General features: G+C 52.0%; 2 protein-coding genes across 3 annotated transcripts in view; one reads left to right on the top strand and one right to left on the bottom strand.

Moving 5' to 3' along the window:
• The window catches only part of COL17A1 (collagen type XVII alpha 1 chain), a 54,355-nt gene extending 42,692 nt beyond the window's left edge, over positions 1–11,663 (top strand). The window contains exons 36-57 of the mRNA XM_027767416.1: positions 104–139; positions 672–749; positions 1,685–1,738; positions 1,864–1,905; positions 2,057–2,110; positions 2,974–3,033; positions 3,294–3,320; positions 3,590–3,622; positions 3,708–3,782; positions 4,086–4,136; positions 4,638–4,757; positions 5,252–5,389; positions 6,145–6,213; positions 6,538–6,678; positions 7,143–7,232; positions 7,327–7,437; positions 8,046–8,192; positions 8,469–8,843; positions 9,412–9,549; positions 9,801–9,863; positions 10,021–10,101; positions 10,742–11,663. Of these exons, the coding sequence (XP_027623217.1) occupies positions 104–139; positions 672–749; positions 1,685–1,738; positions 1,864–1,905; positions 2,057–2,110; positions 2,974–3,033; positions 3,294–3,320; positions 3,590–3,622; positions 3,708–3,782; positions 4,086–4,136; positions 4,638–4,757; positions 5,252–5,389; positions 6,145–6,213; positions 6,538–6,678; positions 7,143–7,232; positions 7,327–7,437; positions 8,046–8,192; positions 8,469–8,843; positions 9,412–9,549; positions 9,801–9,863; positions 10,021–10,101; positions 10,742–10,797 (2,039 nt within the window). The 3' untranslated portion in view covers positions 10,798–11,663. The remainder of the gene's footprint in view (positions 1–103; positions 140–671; positions 750–1,684; positions 1,739–1,863; positions 1,906–2,056; positions 2,111–2,973; positions 3,034–3,293; positions 3,321–3,589; positions 3,623–3,707; positions 3,783–4,085; positions 4,137–4,637; positions 4,758–5,251; positions 5,390–6,144; positions 6,214–6,537; positions 6,679–7,142; positions 7,233–7,326; positions 7,438–8,045; positions 8,193–8,468; positions 8,844–9,411; positions 9,550–9,800; positions 9,864–10,020; positions 10,102–10,741) is intronic.
• Positions 11,664–14,657: 2,994 nt separating this feature from the next.
• SLK (STE20 like kinase) overlaps positions 14,658–19,356 on the bottom strand; it is a 79,112-nt gene continuing 74,413 nt past the window's right edge. For both annotated transcript variants that reach the window (XM_006166405.3, XM_006166406.3), the window contains one exon: positions 14,658–18,226. In XM_006166405.3, coding sequence (XP_006166467.1) covers positions 18,080–18,226 — 147 coding nt within the window. In that variant the 3' untranslated portion in view covers positions 14,658–18,079. The remainder of the gene's footprint in view (positions 18,227–19,356) is intronic.

The raw sequence follows: 19,356 nt of genomic DNA, 5'->3' as shown, positions 1-19,356 counted from the left end.
GGGGAGCCACTGTTCCAGACCTGGTGAGGAACTGTGTACACCAGGCGCCTGCCCTGTGACCTAGAGGTGTGATTTCGCTTTTCCTTTCCCAACCCATTTCCAGGCCCTGCCGGCCCAGCTGGTCTCCCAGGACAGCAAGGTATGTCACACCCTGATGGACACATGACTCTGAGCTCAGTCAGAAGGGCTGTTTCCCAGGGAGCACATGGGCACTGAGCTTTAGATGAAGTGAAAGATGTGCTTTTGGAAAGGGAGGGGAGAGGGCCCCAGGGGTCTTCACCAGGGGTCTTCCAAGGCTTCAGCTGGAAGGAGAGACCCTTCCTTTCACCCCTTCCAAGTTTCTGAGAAGGCAGGGGTCCTGGGGCTAGGGAATGAAGTCCTGTGTTCAGCCCCTGGCCAGGGTCGAGCTTGGCTATTTTCACAGGGCTCGGGCTGGGCTTCTGTGGGCAGAGGGCTCACCTTGAAACCCTGCCCTGATAATCATACCCAAATACCCAAGTGGGCTTGCGAAAAGCCGACCCTGATTTTCCATATATTTTGGCCAAAGACGGGACCCCAGTCAGTGCCCTGGTGCCGCCCCCTCCATTCAACCCACCCCCACCCAGCACTGCCCGCTGCAGAGACAGCGGGAGCATACGTGACCTCCAGCTAACTCTGCGTCCTCCCCACAGGCCCACGAGGGGAGCGAGGGCTGGCTGGCGACTCGTTCCTGGGTAGTAGCAGCTCCATCTCCGAGGTCCTCTCTGCTCGTGAGTACCACCATTCTCTGGGGCAGGTGACACCGCCTGGGGCGGGGGCTGGGACAGACAGCAGCACACCCCGGGCCTGTGGCAGCTGCACGAGTGAGTCACTGGCTGGGGCCCGTGTGAGGGCCCTGTGTCCGCTCCAGCACTGGGACCCCATCCCCTCCTCCATCCTCGAAGCCACGACAAGGCCAGTCCCTCTGACATGCAGCCCAGAAGGAACAGTGGGGGTTTGTCTGCCATGGAAGTGTGAGTCATGGGGAGTGGGCCACTGTGACTTCTGGGACTCCAGGGGCACCAGGGACAGGCCAGGCCTTGGTAGTGGGTATCGCTGGCAGGCGTCGTGCATCCCCAACTCAGAGTGTGACATGGTCGGAGGCGCCCAGCCAGAGGCCCAGCCTGCGACAGCTGACTCCTGGGTCCTCCTGTTCACGGAGTGCTTTAGCCCCGCTGAGGTGCTGCGGGGCCTCGCTCTGCATGCCGGGAATGCTGAGCAGCAAAGCGACAGCCCACTCTGGCCAAACTTGCACCAGGCACTCGCTTGTGCCAGCAGCTTAGTGTTCAGTGGCACCTTGCCAGGTCTTCCTGACGCCCCTGCAACTCTGGTTTACAGAGAAGGAAAGTGACGACTGCATGATGTTGAGAGCTTCCCCAAGGTCACCAGCTAGAGGGGTAGAAGCAAGGTTCAAACTCAGGCTACTTGACAGCAAAGCCCAAGTTCTTACCCGTCATTCTGTGTACACGTATTGACTGCCAAGGAGTTTGACTGCGGCCCACCTGCCCCTGGGTCCTGGAGGGTCCTATGCTGTGACCCAGGCCAGGTCTTGGGTATGAGGATAGCCCGGGTGCCTGGGACTGACGATCCAGGCAAGAGGAAAGGAGCGTGGCAGACAGCAGCCTCCCGGCAATCTTTGCTCACTTCTGCTTTCTTCTCTCTACAGAAGGTCTTGATTTACGAGGTCCCCCAGGCCCACCTGGACCACGTGGGCCACCAGGTGAGCCTCTCAGGGGTCTGTGAAGACAGGTAGTCTTGGGACAGGAAGCTCAAGGTGCTTAGTGAGGAAGTCAAGTTCCCACTTTCAGCCCCAGGTTCAGCATTTCCTCTTCTCACTCTCCGCAGGGCCCGCTGTTCCAGGCCCACCAGGACCCCGAGGCCCACCAGGTAAGAGCCCAGCTCCCTGGTGGAAGGTGGAAGGTGGAAGGAGGGGAGTGACGAGGAGTCTCAGAACCCAGGAGTTCCCTGGCTCCTCCTCCTGGGCAAAGGGTTCCTGGCCCACCTCCAGGTACGAAGTCTCAGGGATTCTCTTGTCTAGGGGAAGGCGCACCAGGCCCACCAGGCCCTCCAGGATCTCCCTTGACTGACTCAGGTAATGTCGTGGATGTAAGTCCCACCTGGTCTTCACCTCAGCCCCAGCCCTGGCATGTGCCCCAGGCACAGCATTGCACCTTACTGACCTGCTCGCTCTGCCGCCTCCTGACCCTCCCCAGAGCACCTACACAGCCTTCCCAGCAGCCCTCACAGCTCGCTGCATGTGGGGAGGACTGACCGGCTGACACAGCCACCCTGATGGTCTGTCTCAGAGGTTGGAGGGGGAGACAGCTCTGCCCTTAGGGACCATCAGGACTGACTGGGAGGCCCAGTTCCTCAGGGAGCCCAGGCCTCAGGAACTAGGCAGAACACACACGAATGGGTGAGATAAATGCCGACAGCACAGACATGGAAACCACTGTGTCCCTAGTGGAAAACCATCCATCCACTTTTCCACCCATCCACCCCTCCACCCATGCATTTACCCACCCATCCATCCATACGTCCGCCTATCTATGTAGCCATCCCCCATTCATCTATATTTTTTTGTTAATTTTTGCTATAAGGTACATGCATGTCTCAGAGAGAGAGAAACTGAGAAATCACCCCCCCCCAGGAGGGGTACCCACACCACAATCCCCCTTTTTTCATTCTCCTCTTGGAATTTTGGGCATGTGCACACGCACCAAGCCACTAGGTCCTATACTGAAACCATGCAGTCAGCCGTGTGGGATCCAGCCTCCTTAACCAACACGCCACCTGGACGGCCTATTCATTTGTTCACTTTTCTATCCAACCTCCCAAACATCTAAAGCTCCACCCACTTGACCAGTGCTAGCCTCTCCAGCATGCCGAGGACTGAGCGGGGTGTGAGCCCTCGTGGCTTCACTCTGCCCACACTCAGACTGTTTCCTTCTGCAGATAGCTTCTTCTCTGGCCCCCCAGGCCCACCTGGCCCCCCAGGCCCCAAGGGAGACCAAGGTGAGGATAATATATGCCCCCCGCTTACTTGCCTGGTGGCCTAGAGAGTTTGGGTGAGGCTGGATGAGGTGGGGTGAGGGCGAGCACAGTGGTCAGGAGCTCCAGACCTCCCACCCCTACCACGGCCTGGTGGAGGAGAGACACGGGGAGCCCCTAGCTCTGTGTCTGCTCCAGCACTGGGACCCCATCCCCCCCTCCATCCTCGAAGCCACGACACTGGTCCGATGTGTGTCTCACGGCTCTCCACATCTTTCCTTCAGGTCCCCCAGGCCCCCGAGGACACCAAGGTACAAAACCTGAGCCGGGGCCTCCCCTGAGCTCTGAGCCTGGAAATGTATTTGGTTCAAATGAACAAGAGGAGATCAAGTGTGTCTGTGACCATCGCGTGTGTCTGTGCGTGTGCCCGCTGCGGGGCCTGTGCGAGTGTGCGTGTTGGGGCGTGTGCAGCTCTCGGTACTGCCCCTGCAATCGTGGAATTGGGAGGCTCGGAAGGGAGGGGGTGCTGGGTGGAGCGCGGGTGTGAGGCTGATCACCCCTCTCTCACTGTGCTCCTCAGGCGAGCCAGGCCTCCCCGGATTCCCCACCTCAGGTAGGGGCTGCGTCCCACCCCGCCCCGGCTCTGAGCCGCCCTCCCGGCCCTGGCTGACTGCACTGTGTGTGTTATTGGCGTCCAGGATCCAGTTCTGTCGGACTCAACCTTCAGGGACCACCAGGCCCACCCGGCCCCCAGGGACCCAAAGGGGACAAAGGTCAGTGAAGGAGCAGCCGAGAAGATGGTGACGAGGGAAGCAAGCCTGACTCCCAGAGCCCGGAGCCTGAGTAGAAGGCAGTGAGGACTTTGGGTGCCGAGGGCTGGGAGAAGAGGCTGAAGGAGAGGGACAAGGACCCAAAGGCATAGCCTCTGCCCATCGGGAGCTTGTGGATCCATTGCAGAAACAAGAGCAGGAGACACGGGGCACTTGTTGAACTACACACTAAAACAAATGTGGTTGGATTAGCCCGGGAAGGCTTCCCAGAGAAGGTGACGCAGTCTATCTCATTTTGGATTCCAGGTGATCCCGGTGTCCCAGGGGCTCCTGGCATTTCTGCTGGTTCATCGCTAGGTAAGAAGCAAAGGTGACCGAAGTTTCTCTCCCTTCTGCGAGGCAGGTCATTGTAATGAGGGTGTTGATGTATTTGGCATTCATTTATCCGTGACTCAGGGTTGACCCGGCATCTTCTCCACGTGCAGCTATCTCTACAATGCCTTTAAGTGGGAGAGGAGGGGAGGGGAGGGCCCTTGCAGGTATAAAAATCACTAAAATAGAGAGCGGTGGAGACCGGAGCAGACTGGGAGCTGCAGGTGCCGAGAGGAGAGGACTCACGTGAGGGGTGAGCAGGGTGCTCAGGGAAAGCAGAGTCTGGCCTGGGCCAGCTCCTTTCAGACAGTGGCGGCTAAAGGCACTCCGTTCCTCTCTTCTCAGGGGCCCCTCTCTTTGCCACCGTCCTGTGTCTCCCACCGAGAGAGACCCTCCCTCCTCAGGCCCTGGAAACAGTGCCTGGGCCTCTCTTCGTCTCCCCGGGGTGAGAAGCCAGTCAGTGTGCCGTTCGTTTCTTTCCTGCAGGAGGATCATCCAGCACCATGTATGTGCCAGGCCCGCCAGGCCCACCAGGGCCACCCGGGGCTCCAGGCTCCCTCAGCTCCAGCCGGGAGATCCAGCAGTACCTCTCTGAGTACATGCAGAGTGAGTGGCCGGCAGCCTGGCCTTGGGGTTGGAGGGGGGCCGGGGGGGAAAGAGGCTGAGAGGAGCCTGTGCGGCCAGGCCTAAGTCCTCCACCCCTGCAGCCAGACCTGCAGGTCAGTGAGCTCCCAGCCAGCCTGTCCACACACGTGACCTGTCTCACCCCACCTGGAAGCTTGCACACACACACACACACACACACACACACACACACATGCTCCCACATGCACGCACCGCCTCGCAGCTCTCCCCGCTGCGAGGGGAGATACTGACTGCAGCCCGTTGTCCCAAGCCCTCACAGACCACCTGACCAGGCACAGGCCTCTGCCTCAATTCTGCGTCTGTAACAGAGGGGTCTCTGCTCCTGCCGGCCCTGCGTGGGCCTCTGCGGGATGGAGACATTCCCCCACGTGCTTCCAGTCTTCTTCGTGGGCGGGGGGGGTGGGGCATGTGCCCTTGAGGACAAGCTTGACGTTACTGCATTCCTTTGTTGGCAGGTGACAGTATCAGGTCTTACCTGTCTGGAGTTCAGGGTCCCCCAGGTCCACCTGGTCCCCCTGGGCCTGTCACCACCATCGCTGGCGAAACTTTCGACTACTCAGAGCTGGCGAGCCAGGTCGTGAGCTACCTGCGGAGTAAGCCTCTCCCCACTCCCCAGTCCCGCAGCCCTCCTCCTGAGGGTCCACTTCTGTTCCCGACATCCCATCTCTTAATTTACTGTTTGATTTGCCCTTCCATTGGGTAGGATTTTTTTTTTTTTTTTAGATTTTTACCACAGGGTAAAAATTTACCACCAGAGAGCGACAGAGAGAGGGAAAGTGAGAAATCACCCCTGGGGGTGGGGAGTGGGGGGGGGGGGGGCTTTTTTTTTTCCCTTCTCCTCCATTCTCCTCCTGGAATTTTGGGCATGTACACACACATGCCTGGCACAATTTTCAAGCTGCCAGGTCTGGGACTCAAACTGTAGTTGGCCATGTGGGAGTCCAGTGCCTTAACCACCTTGCTACCTGCTGGGTGAGATTTTTCAGTCCTGAATCCATGTTAATCAGGCCACTGGGATACAACTTCCCGGGGCTTTGTCCAGATGGAGGGCGCAGGCGGTGCTCAGTGAGCCTTCCTGTGTCTGGCCAGGGTGCCTGTCACCGGCACTTCGTGTTCATGAGACAGGTCTCTCCGGCTGGCGGGATCTGGTAGCAGCTGGGCTAAAGCATAGTCTTGAAAAGAAACTGCATTTTTCACAAAAACCAACAAATTTTGTCTTTTTCATGCTTTCTAAATACCCTGGGGGGAAAAAACAATCAGCTACCTGGGTCTCTCAGATTCTGGAATGCTGAGGCCGTTTGTCGCTTCAGTACCAGACAAGGGGTAACCCGAGGTTTCCTTCCAACAGCTTCGGGGTACAGCGTCAGCTTGTCCTCGTCCTCCATCTTGTCCGAAGACATCCTGGCTGTGCTGCAGCGTGAGTCGCCCGTGGTGGGCTAGAGGGTGGGACCGTCTTGGCTGTCCCCTGGCCTTACTGTCAGACACACCTTCCCCGTCTGACGCCACTGTCATTGCTCTGATTTGTTTGCTGAGTCAGCGGACTGCGAAGGGAGCAGCGAGCCTCCCCCAGCCCCCTGCAGGCAAGCAGGCAGGTGTCCCTTCAGGGCCTGGGAGCTGGCTAACTCCAGCCAGTGTCAGCCCGGAACTCACAAATGTCACTGGGAGCACCTGTGTCGGGGAGCCAGGGCATGAGGCCCCGGGGGCCTGGTACATCCGTGCTAACGCATCCTCCCCTCCCCAGGGGACGACGTGCGGCAGTACCTCCGGCAGTTCCTGACAGGTCCTCGTGGTCCCCCAGGGCCACCGGGAGCCAGTGGAGACGGCTCCCTCCTATCTCTGGACTACGCAGAGCTGAGCAATCGTGTTCTCAGCTACATGTCGAGTGAGTGTCTGCCTCCCGGCCTGCCCTCTGCGATGGGGTCAGGAAGGGCCTGGGGTGAGGACCAGGTGCTGAACTTCCCTGAGACGGCCCCACCGCCCTCCTGCCAGGCTGCACCAGCCCCTGCAGACTGAGTGGCCTTTGCAGCTACTCAGCCTGTGAGAAAAGCCAAAATGAGGTCTTGGGCACTGTCCCACAAGGAGTCTGCACGCAATTCCCCCTACACACGCATGCACATGCATGCTCCCACACACCCAGCAGGACGAGGCCTATGAACACTGGGCCTGCACTCTGCCGGGGACCTGAGGGCGGTCCCGGGGTTGTCTGTGCTGCTCTCTGCCGCTCCTCCCACCCCTTTCCCTGTCAGCCCCACCTCCGTCCATGGTCAGCATCTGACCTCCTCCCTGGCGGGCGTTTGCTCCCACCTTCCCCCGCCGCCCAGTCACTACTTGGGCTCTTGTTCTCAGGTTCCGGGATCAGCATTGGGCTTCCTGGCCCCCCGGGCCCCCCTGGTTTGCCAGGAACATCCTCCGAGGAGCTCCTGTCCTTGCTCCGAGGTAAGACTGAGCAGGAGACGTTTGTCCAAGGGTTTGAAATGGAAGCAGAGCACCTTGGCCGGGCCGACTGAGCCGCACTCTCCCTTGGTCGCAGGGTCTGAGTTCAGAGGCATCGTTGGACCTCCAGGTCCGCCGGGTCCCCCGGGGCTCCCCGGCAGCGCGTGGTCCAGCATCAGCATGGAGGACCTCTCGTCTTACCTGCACAGTAGGGCACTGGGCAGGGGGTGAGGAGGGCGGATGGACAGCTGCAGCCGGCCATGGGACTCCTGCGGGCCATGGCAGGGGCGGCCATGGAGACGTGGCCAGTGGGCCAGGCCCTCCTGGAGCAAGGAGGTCTTGGGCACCGTCCTGCATGGAGCCCACACACGACGCCCTCTCTCCCTCTCTCTCTCTCTTGCACACACACACACACACACACACACACACAACCACGCATGGTGCTGGGCACTGGGCTGGACCTAGGGAGACCCTACTTGCTGGTGAGGCGCCCTGGCCCTGGCATGGGTGGAAGTGGGAGAGAGCACTCCCACGTGCGGCCCTTGGAGAGCTTGGGCGCCCCGGGGTAAGGGCCAGCTCGGGGCTGCTCTCAGCGCAGGGGCGAGGAGAGGAGAGCAGCAGGACTGGGGCTGAGGAGGCCCAGAGCAGTGGCCACTGTCCTGGGTGCTGCCAGGAAACAGCTCTCTCTGGCCTCCTCCGGGAGGCCTGGCCTCATCCTCCTCCAGTAGGGCCACACGGCCGGCCAGAGCCCAGATAGGGATTGGCTTTCTCTTCACCATGACCCCTGACCTTCCTCTCCCTCGCCCCTCCACTCAGCTGCAGGCCTGTCGTCCATCCCAGGCCCTCCAGGCCCTCCTGGGCCCCCAGGCCCTCGGGGGCCCCCGGGTGTCTCGGGAGCTCTGGCAACCTATGCTGCAGACAACAGCGACAGCTTCCGGAGCGAGCTGATCAGCTACCTCACGAGTAGGTGCCCCTGGCATTCGTGTCCCCCGTGCCTCCCCCGACCTTGCTCTCCCTGTCCACGGGGCAGCACGGTGCTCGAGGGACCCAGGGGCCACATGGGAGAGCAGCTCGTCAGGGCAGGCCCGGTGCTTTCCTCGCCAGTGGCCTGCTGTGAACAGGGCTGTGCGGTTCACCTCCGCTGCTCCGGGGCGTGGCGACGCTGGGAGACACCCCCTAACTCCCAAGTCTTCCTCCCCACCAGGCCCAGGGCTCCCACTCATGCAGCTCTCCCCGCAGGTCCCGATGTGCGCAGCTTCATTGTTGGCCCCCCGGGCCCTCCGGGGCCGCAGGGACCCCCTGGAGACAGCCGCTTGGTGTCAGTGGATGGCTCCTACGGTCTGGGTGGCAGCTCCTCCGTCAGACGGGCCACCTCCTACAGCTCTTCAATGGGCATCGGAGGAGCCAGCAGGGGCTCCTTAGGTGAAGAGGGAGCCTTTGGCGCAGCTGCAGGAGACGGAGGACCCTATGGCACTGACGTCGGCCCAGGTGGGGGCTATGGCGCAGCTGCAGAAGGTGACATGTTTGGTGGCAATGGCGGATCATTCAGGACTGGCTTTGCTGGAAATCTGGATTACAACGAGCTGGCCGTTCGGGTGTCAGAGAGTCTGCAGCGTAAGTGGGGACATGCTGAGGGCGGGAGCTTGGGGGCATCTCGGTGTCTAGGCCCAGAGACTGGCCCTCCCGTTTCTGGAGTGCCAGGCTGTGAAGACAGCAATTTGGGAATCATCCGGGCAGGAACCGCAGACAGAAGGCCCCACCCTAACCCTCAGCCGGCTATATTCAAGGGGCCCCGCCTGGAGCTGGCTTTGCAGGACCCGGGCACACTGGGCTCTTCGTACTGTGCGTTCCGGACCCTCCCTTGTTCGGATCTCAGAGGAGTCATGACCACAAGGGTTTCCTGAGGGGGGCCGAGGGAAGGATGCTGGCCAACAAGTCCGGTCGCTCCAGTTCATCAGCACAGCTATGCAGCCCGAAAGCCTCGGACAAGTGCTGCGGCGGGCGGGCAGAGACCTGCCGGGCCCACTGGCCCCTGCCGGTCACACAGGCAGGCGGCAGGGCTGTCCCGCTACAGCCTAATCTAGTCTTGTTCTGGGAGTCGGGCGATCAGGGAGCACTGCACTGCTGCTGAGGGAGTGCTGAGCCACGGCTGCCTTTGCACCCACACTCTGGTGTTTCACAGGCCAGGGGCTGCTACAAGGGATGGCCTACACCGTCCAGGGCCCACCAGGCCGGCCTGGGCCCCAGGGGCCCCCTGGCATCAGCAAGGTCTTCTCTGCCTACAGCAACGTGACCGAAGACCTCATGGACTTCTTCCGAAGTAAGGGCGTCCCGACTGCTCTCGCAGCACCTAACCTGCGCCACGGTCTCACACGGGGGTGTTCCATGCCACCAGTCTCATAAAAACCTCCAGTTCTTAACACTTCACACTGAAAATCAGATAAATCCTACACGGTTTCCTCTCACAAGTCCACACTCTATTACTCTCTGTTACTTTGACCAAAAGACCTGGCCCCCCAGCTTCAGGGTAATCTCTAGTCTAAGGCTGTTTTGTTTTTTTCCACCTTGCAGCTTATGGAGCCATTCCAGGACCCCCTGGGCAGAAGGGAGAGATGGGCTCCCCAGGGCTCAAAGGTAAGTGGTGGCGAAGAGATGGCCGCCAGGATCCTCTGGAGCAACCGCTGGCCGAAACTGGCTCCCTCGGGGGCTGCACCGGGTACCGGGCCATGCCTTCAGCTTTCTCCTTTACTCCTGCACGCATGCGTCAGTCATGCCCTGTCTGTCCTTCCAGGTGACAGGGGCCCTGCTGGACCGCCAGGCCGTCCTGGGCCACCGGGTCCTCGAGGGCACAAGGGGGAAAAAGGAGACAAAGGTGAGCAATGGCTGCTGCACTTCTGGGGTGTGGGAGGCTGAGGCTGGTTCTCAACTGAGAAGGGGATGATCTGTTCCAGAGCAAGGGCTGAGGCATTCAGGCAAACGCCGCGGGTTACCGGGCAGACAGCTAGAGCTGCGCAGTTTGCATAACAGCAGCATAATTTGCATAATACTGCATTAACTGCCAGACAGAAAGGAAGCAGAGTGCCAAAGGAGGGAGGGAAAAAAGCAGTCTGGTAATGAAATGGGGTAAATGGGTGGTGTGGAGGGTAAGGCACTGGATCCCACATGACCGACTGTGTGGTTTGAGTCCTGGACCCAGTGGCTTGAAAATCACACCAGGTGCATATGCGTGCTTGCCCGAATCCTGGAGGAGAATGGAGAAGGGACTGTGGTGTGGCCATCGTCCCCGGGGGTGATTTCTCACTTTCCCTCCTTCTCTCTCTGGCAAGCACTTGTGCTACAGCAAAACTGAAACAAACAAACAGAAATAGAGTGAACGACTCGAATACACTGATAGTCTTACAAGGGATTTCTTTGGAGGCAACCTTTCGGTAGTTGCCAAAATTGGCCAAGCTAAGGTCCCCACAGGCCACAGGATTATTGTTTAACGTCACACCTGTCATCTAATTTTGCAGGCGACCAAGTCTATGTTGGGCGGAGGAGGAGGAGAAGTATCGCCGTCAAGCCATGAGCCGGCCTCTGCGGAACAGCCCCCTTCTGTGACAGCGAGGGGCGCTAATACCACATTCTCTCCAGGGGAGGAAGCCAGAGTTGTCAGTGTCCAACTGAGACAACCTAGCCAAATAGTCAACTAGCAACCCTTGTTTTAGTCTAAACGAAATATTCGAAACATAGATGTAGAATTCTGTCAGATACACAATCCAGAACAGCTTCACGGGGTGGACTTGAAGAGCAATTGCCACGTTTTCGAGGGAGACTTCTCTATCTCCATCTGAGCTCCTCGGCTTCTTTAACACTTAGTTCAAGCCCCGACCTAGGAGAGCCAGTTACATAAAAGTTGGCTAAGGAGTCCTGGGGCTCTGCCTAAAAAATGAGCGAGAACATGAGATGGAGACGGGGTCCTACCCGAAGGTGCCCCAGTCGGGGTGTGTTCTGGCTACTGCTGCCAGGCTAGCTATCAGCTCCTGCCTCCCATTTACTCTGCGTTCTCTAGTAGGAAAGAGTCGGCCTAAGTGACTCTCGCAGCTGAACACATTAGAAATGCACTTCCCCTGTAGGTGAAAGGTTTCTAATAGTTACATTATATATGCATATCCTGGTCCCACTGCTTACAGTCTGATATAACCGTGATCTGTGCCCACACGCCCACGCTAGATTTATAGATACGTTCCACGGAACCGGACTACAGCAGACCGGGCAGGGAGGGCCACAGGCAAGGCCGAACAGGAGGGGCAGGAAACCAGAGTATGGATTCCGGGAAAGACGGCTTCAACGCGAGATGTCACCCTCTGTTCAGCACTTGGGAAAAGGCATGAGGGGCTGGGCACAATTGGTTTTTAAGCACTTTTCGATGTCTAACATTTTTATGTGGTCTATAAGATGAAAACTCATTTCAATTATAAAATTTCCAATTAAAGTTTTTTTTTTTCTTTTTTAATACCATGTTTAACGTGATTCCATCTGACCAAAGAAAGGTTAAAAAAAAAAACTGAGTTAGTCAGGTCTTACTCTAATACTCCTTATTATAAACACGAGAAAACTGATCTGGTTTTATTTTGGGAAACAGCTTTTGGCATTTCATTTAATCACTGAAATCTTGAAAGGCAGACCTTTATCTGTAACTATCAATTCAATCTGGGATTGTGACAAATCCCTTCGTCTGAAGGTGTTCCCTAAGAATAAATTACTTGAAATACACACATATGCAACAAATGAGCAGCAAGATTTGCAATTAATGTAGTGACTCATCCAAAGGCAAAGGAGCTATGATTCTAGGTGATATATGGAATAGCAAAACTCCTATTAAGGGGCCAGTCCCATAGCACAGTGGTAACACTGCCCGAGAGAAGGCAGATCCCACATGGCGACCTTGGTTTGAATCCCCACCGGGTCAGCCCAGAACATCTGAGTACAAGCACGAGTGCACGCGAGCCAACAGGCTGGAGGACTGGAGGGGGGGATCACGGTGGGACCAGGCCTAGGGATGTCTCTCACACTCTCGCGTTTGCACGCACTGAATCGTGAAAAAGTTGGGGGAACCACACAAAATATGTACAACATAGTCCAATTTAAAATTTTTATTAGAAATGAAAACATTAAGGAAAAATGTACACATACTAAAGAAATGCACTGTAAAATCAGATACTCAAGAAAAGGCTACACTCAGCTACCTTGCAAATTTGTTAACAGGCAGTAACTCTCAACTGCTGGATAGTTAAAAATGGGGTTAAATTAAATCCACTTCTATTATCTCTATTCAACTGAAAGACTGGATTATTCCCTATGCAGACTGAGTATCTCACACAGGAAAACCATACCCTGATTATTCCCTATGCAGACTGAGTATCTCACATAGGAAAACCATACCCTTCTTAGGTCGTCAGGAAAGTCATGACATATTTTTCTACGCAAAAAATGCACAGCGACCCAAGAGGTCCATGGTATCAGGCCCCTAGCAAGTTAGTTGCGCGCCACACTGTCACTTTTTGCCTCCTTTATGGTCTCCTGAGGCTTACCTGACAGTCAGTGTGGGAACTTTTAAAATTATTATTTAACTTTGGGACCAGCAGTTGGCATAATGTCGCTGGACTCCCATGTAGTCAACTGTGGTTCGATTCCCGGACCCAGTGGCTTATACTCATGCCGGGCACGTGTGTGTGCATGCCCACATCCTGAGAGGTGAATGGAGAAGGGACTGTGGCGTGGCCATCTCCCTCGGGGGATGATTTCTCGCTTTCTGTCTGTCTCTGTTCTTATGGCAAGGGCACGTGCCCTCTAGCAAAAACCTCTCAAAAATTTTAAAAAATAATAAAATAATTTAACTTTATTTTACTTATTTATTTAAATTTGACCAGAGACAGACAGACAGAGAGAGAGAGCAAAATGCAAGTCGCCAGGTCTGAGACTGGAACTGTGGTCAGCCACGTGGGAGTCCAGCGCCCTTAACCACCATGCCACCTGCCAGCCCCCAACATGAGAATTTTTTAAATAGCTCATAGGGCATTCAAACATTAAGTTTCACTGTCTAGTCTTATGAGCATAATGATTAATGCAATTTGCTTTTTAAATCTTTTCTTTCTCAGAGTGAGTTCTAGTCTTGTCCAAAGCTGAATTTACTCTCTATCGTCCATCTAGTAATATTTATTTAGGCCAGAGTGTACATACACTCACCAGAGAGAGAGGCAGGGAGGGAGGGAGAGGAAAGCACCTCCATGGCAGAAGCAGCCCTTCTGCTCTGTCATTCCCTTCCTTTTGGGTTTTGGACATGCATTTAGGCACTTCTCAAACTGCTGGGTCTGGCACTCAAACCGCATGGCTGGCCAAGTAGGATCCAGGTGCCTTAAACACCAGGACAAAGAGTCAGCCCTACTTTGGCATTTTTTAGTGGTAGCTTTTTACTTTTGTTAAAAGTAGCTTCAAAGGCTCAAGTGTAACATCCCCTTTTATAATGATTCTTAACTGATTAAATATAGACTTAGTGTTTCTCTTGCGACTCGATTCACCATACTAAGATATTCAGAAGTCTTCCCAGGGCTGGCTCCACGGCCCAGCGGTAATCGCTGCTCAGGGAAGCTGGGCCCCACACGGCGACTGCAGTTGGAATTCCCAGCCCAATAAGCCTGACATACACAGGACACGTGCTCAAGGGCCCGAGATCTGACGGCCGGAGGACTGGAGGGGACCGCTGCCTGTAGAGGGCGCCTGCCTTGCTCTGACACGCACACGTGCACATACGCACGCTATCACAAACGGATGAGGAAGAAGTCTTCATGGAGTTCTATGTCTGAGTGAAAATCAGGTAAAATTCCAAACGTGTTACTTCCTCTGTACAAAACCCAGAAAGAACATGGGCAGATAGGAGATGTGTCTCCAGCTGGATGGTGATGGATCTGAGCTCCTTTTGTTTCATTTACAAAAAAAGAAAAAAAAAAAAAAAAAGGTTAAGAATGACCTCAACAGCACGCTAGAAGATGACACTCCATGCCTCTCTCTTGCCAAGGAAAAGGGGTTATTTTAGCAGAAGTGAGGGTCATATGACTTGTGAGATGCTTAACAAAAAGCCATCCATCCCAAGGAAGAGAAAGGAAATTAAAAAGATGTACACACGCATGTGTCAGCAGAAACCTCTTAAGCACCTCCCAAAGGGGTGGTTTGCAGGCTGCAAGACACCTCCCAGCAAATTACCAATAAAAACTCAGTGTATGTAAGATGTGGACTACAGATGGCTAGGAAATTTAAAAAGTCTACGAAGGTTGGAAGATATGCAGGATTGCATGTTTGAAAATATAACTAGGACCAAAAATAAGTTGCAAAGTGTTCTCCTATAAGACAATCTAGTTTCTAAGATTCCCAATAAAAACTGCTTCCCAAATAGATTAAGAAACAACTTTATTTTTCATTTGTCAATCCCATGACTGAAAAGACAGATTGCTCCCAAACAGACAAGAGGCATAATCCAAAACAAAATTCTTTCTGAACATTCAGCTTGAGAACTAATGATACTGCATGTTAGAGAAGGATCACAAAAAGCTGCAGCCAACATTTAAAACTGGTAAGACACTCATATTCCAAGCTTCGTAGCAGACATTTTAAAGCTTTATCAAACCGCATCGGCCACGGTACTACAATAGAACCATTAACTGTTGTGCCTTCAACTTAAGAAACGCATTTAAAGTATCATTCCGTTTCCTATAAAAGATCGTTTCTCAGAAAAGAACTGATTTATTTAATCAAAGACTATTGGCATTGGATCTTCTTCCACTTCAGTTCTAGGTTTTCCTTTAATTGACAGTATTTCTAATAACGTGAGCGAATGTGGCTTCTCAGAGGAGTCTTATTTAAGCACAGTGTGGAGTGGGAAGAGAGTACAGTACAAGGGAGCTAGAAGAGTACAAAAACAGTCACTTTTGAAACTTGCTGATGCTCAAGAAATCAGAGACCCTCCTTTCAAGTGGGTCTCATATGCCTGAGAGCTTTGTGCTTGAGGAAACACTACTTAGAGGTAGCTCTGGTTCTGGTTATATTTAATTATGATTTGCTGTATCCTGTCAGAGGAAGGATCCAGTATTGTTCAGCAAAGTGAAAATTTGCTAAATTTCCTCCTTACCACCCTAGAGATCGCCCACAGAAAAGGGTGAGAAAAAGCTTAATGTGACTCCATAGAGAATAGCAGCTAATCCAGCAATTCACACCTCAGGAGTGACAGGACAGGAGAGGCAGCCTGGTGCCGAGCTCTGAGCTAGACCTGCAGGAGCGGAGGTCTGTGTGTGCAGAGCACTCAGGGAGCGGTGACTGAGGAGGGAGCCTGCGGGGAGAATTTCTTCTAAGCACTGTGTGGCCTACTCTGCCCCAGTGTCCAAACCACCAAGTCAGGAATGGATCTGGCTGCTCTGGCAGATATCAAAGGAGATGTGCCCCTCTCCCCCTGCCCCTCCCACCTTGCTTCAAGCAAGAAAGAAAGATCACTGTTACTATCTGAGGACGGGGCCTACGAGACCTGGGCAGGTATGTCTACAAACAGCAATTCTAGGACAAACTTTTCCTTCTGGGAAAAATCCCTATAACTTTAGGAGCTGACTTCTATGTCTTGCATCCACATGAACGCAGTCCTACTGGAAAGAGGACTCGAGCATGAGGAGCAAATCCCAAGGGCACCTTCAAGGGAGATGCAAGAGTGGCTAGTAAACCCAGCAGAGCCTCTCCTGGACTCTACACTCTGGATGTCAAGTTGAAAAGAACAGGAAAAACTGAATATTCAGAACAAGTCAACTGTGTGCTACACGCTAGCTCACAGCGTATCATTTAAATGATACAAAAACAAAACTGAAACAAAACTGTCCACTGCCTTAAATACTCATTTTTTAACAGCCATTAAAAACTAAAAGTTTCAAAAAAGAAGGTGGTAAGAGAACCTTCCTTCCTCTCCCTCTTCAAATAAATCATTAAATACACTGGGCAACATTATACTGTCATTTTATCATAACAATATAAACAATTTCTATCATTCTGAATATTACTTTATAAAGATATATATTTAAAAGACTTTCAAAACATTTTCACCCAGTATTTGAGAATAAAGCATTAAGTTTGTATACAGTAACACATTCATGTGGTAAGTGTATGAATTTACAACCATACAATAATATATATGTATATATAATTATTTATATATATATATATAAAAACCTGGCCAGAAGTTAAGGCTACCTACAAAGTTATCCAAGTAAATTATACTTATCGAAACAATTAAAAAATTAAAATAACACATGCATTTGTAAATAATCTAAACCACTGACAAAATAAGGGTCAGCATCCTAAGTCTTCAAAGTAACTGCAAGAAAGTGCTACGGACACTTATGTTTCCTTAACATGAATCAGTGTTCCCACAAAGTTGCATTTCAGTTTTCACCAGCCTCAAAAGTAACACAACTGAGAACTGAAAAGTCTACCATTTGGTACCCAGCACTCTTAGAAAAGAACAGGCTGTCAATGGCAGGCAGTGACAATTGTTTTCAGGGTGCTACCTCACACGCCGGAGCACGGTGTATAATACTGTCTGACCTGACCCACGGCTGAAATTCTAAGCCTCGAAGGGACTAAAAGTGAACCTTTCATTAATAATTACACAGACCAGCGACCACGTGATAAAGGTTTCAGGCTTTTCCCATTCGGATCAAAGTAAATAATTTAAATGGAACAAAATAAAATCAAAATGTAAGTAACTTCATTTCACAACAACAAAAAAGTCATTCCTGATTTTTCTCTAAATATTTAAATAATTTTGAAAAAGTATTCTGAACAATTGCCTCTTTTAAGATTAATTTCAGAAAATGCATTTATAAACATAATTCAGAGCCTCAAGCCTCTGACAGTTTTTTAAACAAACAGAATTTGCTAAGATAAAAGTCCTTGAAACCAGCTCATATTATTTTAAGAAATAAACTGGGACGGCTAAATCTGTATTACTTTTAACTTGGTGAGTCTTACATTTCCAATTTGCTACTTTTCAATCTTTGCAAACTTTGCACAACATATATTTTAGGATGAAAATTGTTATCAAATGGTCAGAGTTATAAGATTTTAAAAATAGTAACATTTACTAAGGGTGCTTTGTCCCTGTTGCTCAAAAAGAAAATCCAATTTTAAACTTGATTGGAATGTCGAGTTTTAGGCACTATCTTAATAAAACTAGCACCCTCAATGATTAGTTCATGTCCAAAAAGGGAAATACTAATTTTGAAAAATTACTGAAATAATTTTTCTCTTTTAAATGAGCTTGTTCCTAGTTAAAAATAAAATATATTTATTTTTGAATCAGCAGTATATCTTGAACACATAACTTCTTTATGAGAGCTGACTGATGGGAAGAGACTTAACTCTGTACAGCAGTCTATTACAGAGCTCAGGCGTCACTGACAGGTTAGGTCAGGTGAAAAGACACTAATACTTAGTGATGTAACAGGGTCTTTAAAAAATAACTTTAAACATTATTTCTCTAACAGATTTTCAGGTAACACATTTTTAAGGTTATTATACAAAATCACCTTAGGGAATTACTTTAAGATGCTACTTTGCCAACATGGCCTAGCATCTGCCTTAGTTTGTTTTCCCTTCATCTTTGCTTTAAACAACCCTCTCCCCCCAAAAAAACAAAAACAAAAACAAAAACCAAACAACACTTAGAAGGTGAGGCAGGTGATTGTCTCCGTGAGCTATCTGACAGGCTGTGGCAGAAGATGAAGAGAGCAGAACGACACATTTAAGCCAGCCCAACCACAGCACGTCTCCCACAGTTAGGACCCCGTGGAGTGCAGGCTGGGGATAGGGTAGAACTTGGAAATCCGGCTTTGCGCTGATGGGTTAAGGCATTCAGACTCCCCAGTCATTTTAAAGAACACTTCCTGTTCCTGCAGTTTCCTGGCGAACTCTTCTTCCAGTGTCTTTGAAAAAGGAAAGGAACAAGAAATTATACGCGGTATTATAGAGATGTACACAGCGCGTACGTGGTATTACGCATAGAATTTGCTCTGACAACCAAGAAGAAACCATTGATAGTTACTCAAAATACATTTCCTTTTTATTATCTTATGGAGCCCCCCCTGTTCAGCAGCTAAGGTCCTAAGCTTTACAGGCTGACCCCATAACCCAGTGGTTAAGGAAGCTGTAGCCCACCTGCACGGACAACCCTGGCTCAAGTCCCACCCAGCAGCTTGAAAAACACGCTGGGCATGTATGCGTGTGCGCAAGGTTCAAATGGGATGGAGAAATAGAGGGGAAGAGCCTGCAGTGTGACTGCACCCCTCTGGGTGTGTTTTCTCCCTCTCCCTGTGTCTCTCTGGTGAGTGTACATGTCCTCTGGCAATTAAAAAGAAAAATAAAAAGATCACAAGCTTTACACAGCCCTGGGTTCAAGTCTCAGCTCAGCCAAGTGTAAAGGTAACTTGGGTCAGTTACTTAACTTCTTTATATACAAAATCACTTAGTTCCCCTGCTGTAAAATAGTGACAGTACCTCACTGGGTCACTACGTGAAGATTAAAGGTGAGGAGGGTGTACCTAACACACACTAGGTACTCCTACAGATGCGCTATCATCTCTCCCACACGACATCAACCACTTTCTACTTTTTTAGTTACCAATGTGCACATTTTTTCTTCCACACCTGACTATAAGCCGTTTAAAGGTAAGATCCAAACCAGATTCATCTTTACATCCCCGTAATACAGAACAAATATACTAAGTGCTTAATGAACATGGCGAGGTATTGTGATCTGAATGTCTGTCCCCACCCCAAACCCAAATCCGTGTTGAAGCCTAATCCCCAGCGTGACGGTATAAGGAGGTGGGGCCTTCGTAAGGGGATTATGTCATGGGTAGAGTCCTCGTGAATGGCACTAGTGCCCTCCTAAGACTGAAGAGAGAGTTCCTTCCTTCCTCACGTGTGGCCACAGTGAGAAGTCAGCGGTCTGTGTCCCAGAAGAAGGCCCTTATCAGAACCTGACCCTCCTGCCATCCTAGTCTCAGACTCCCAGTCTCTGCTTAATGCCGTTTATTATATGGCAATCCAAATG

The sequence above is a fragment of the Tupaia chinensis genome, unplaced genomic scaffold, assembly GCF_000334495.1.
Source record: "Tupaia chinensis unplaced genomic scaffold, TupChi_1.0 Scaffold144255_1, whole genome shotgun sequence".
NCBI lineage: Eukaryota > Metazoa > Chordata > Mammalia > Scandentia > Tupaiidae > Tupaia > Tupaia belangeri.
The sequence above is the reverse complement of the archived record's forward strand: the minus strand, read 5'-3'. Positions and strand labels throughout refer to the sequence as shown.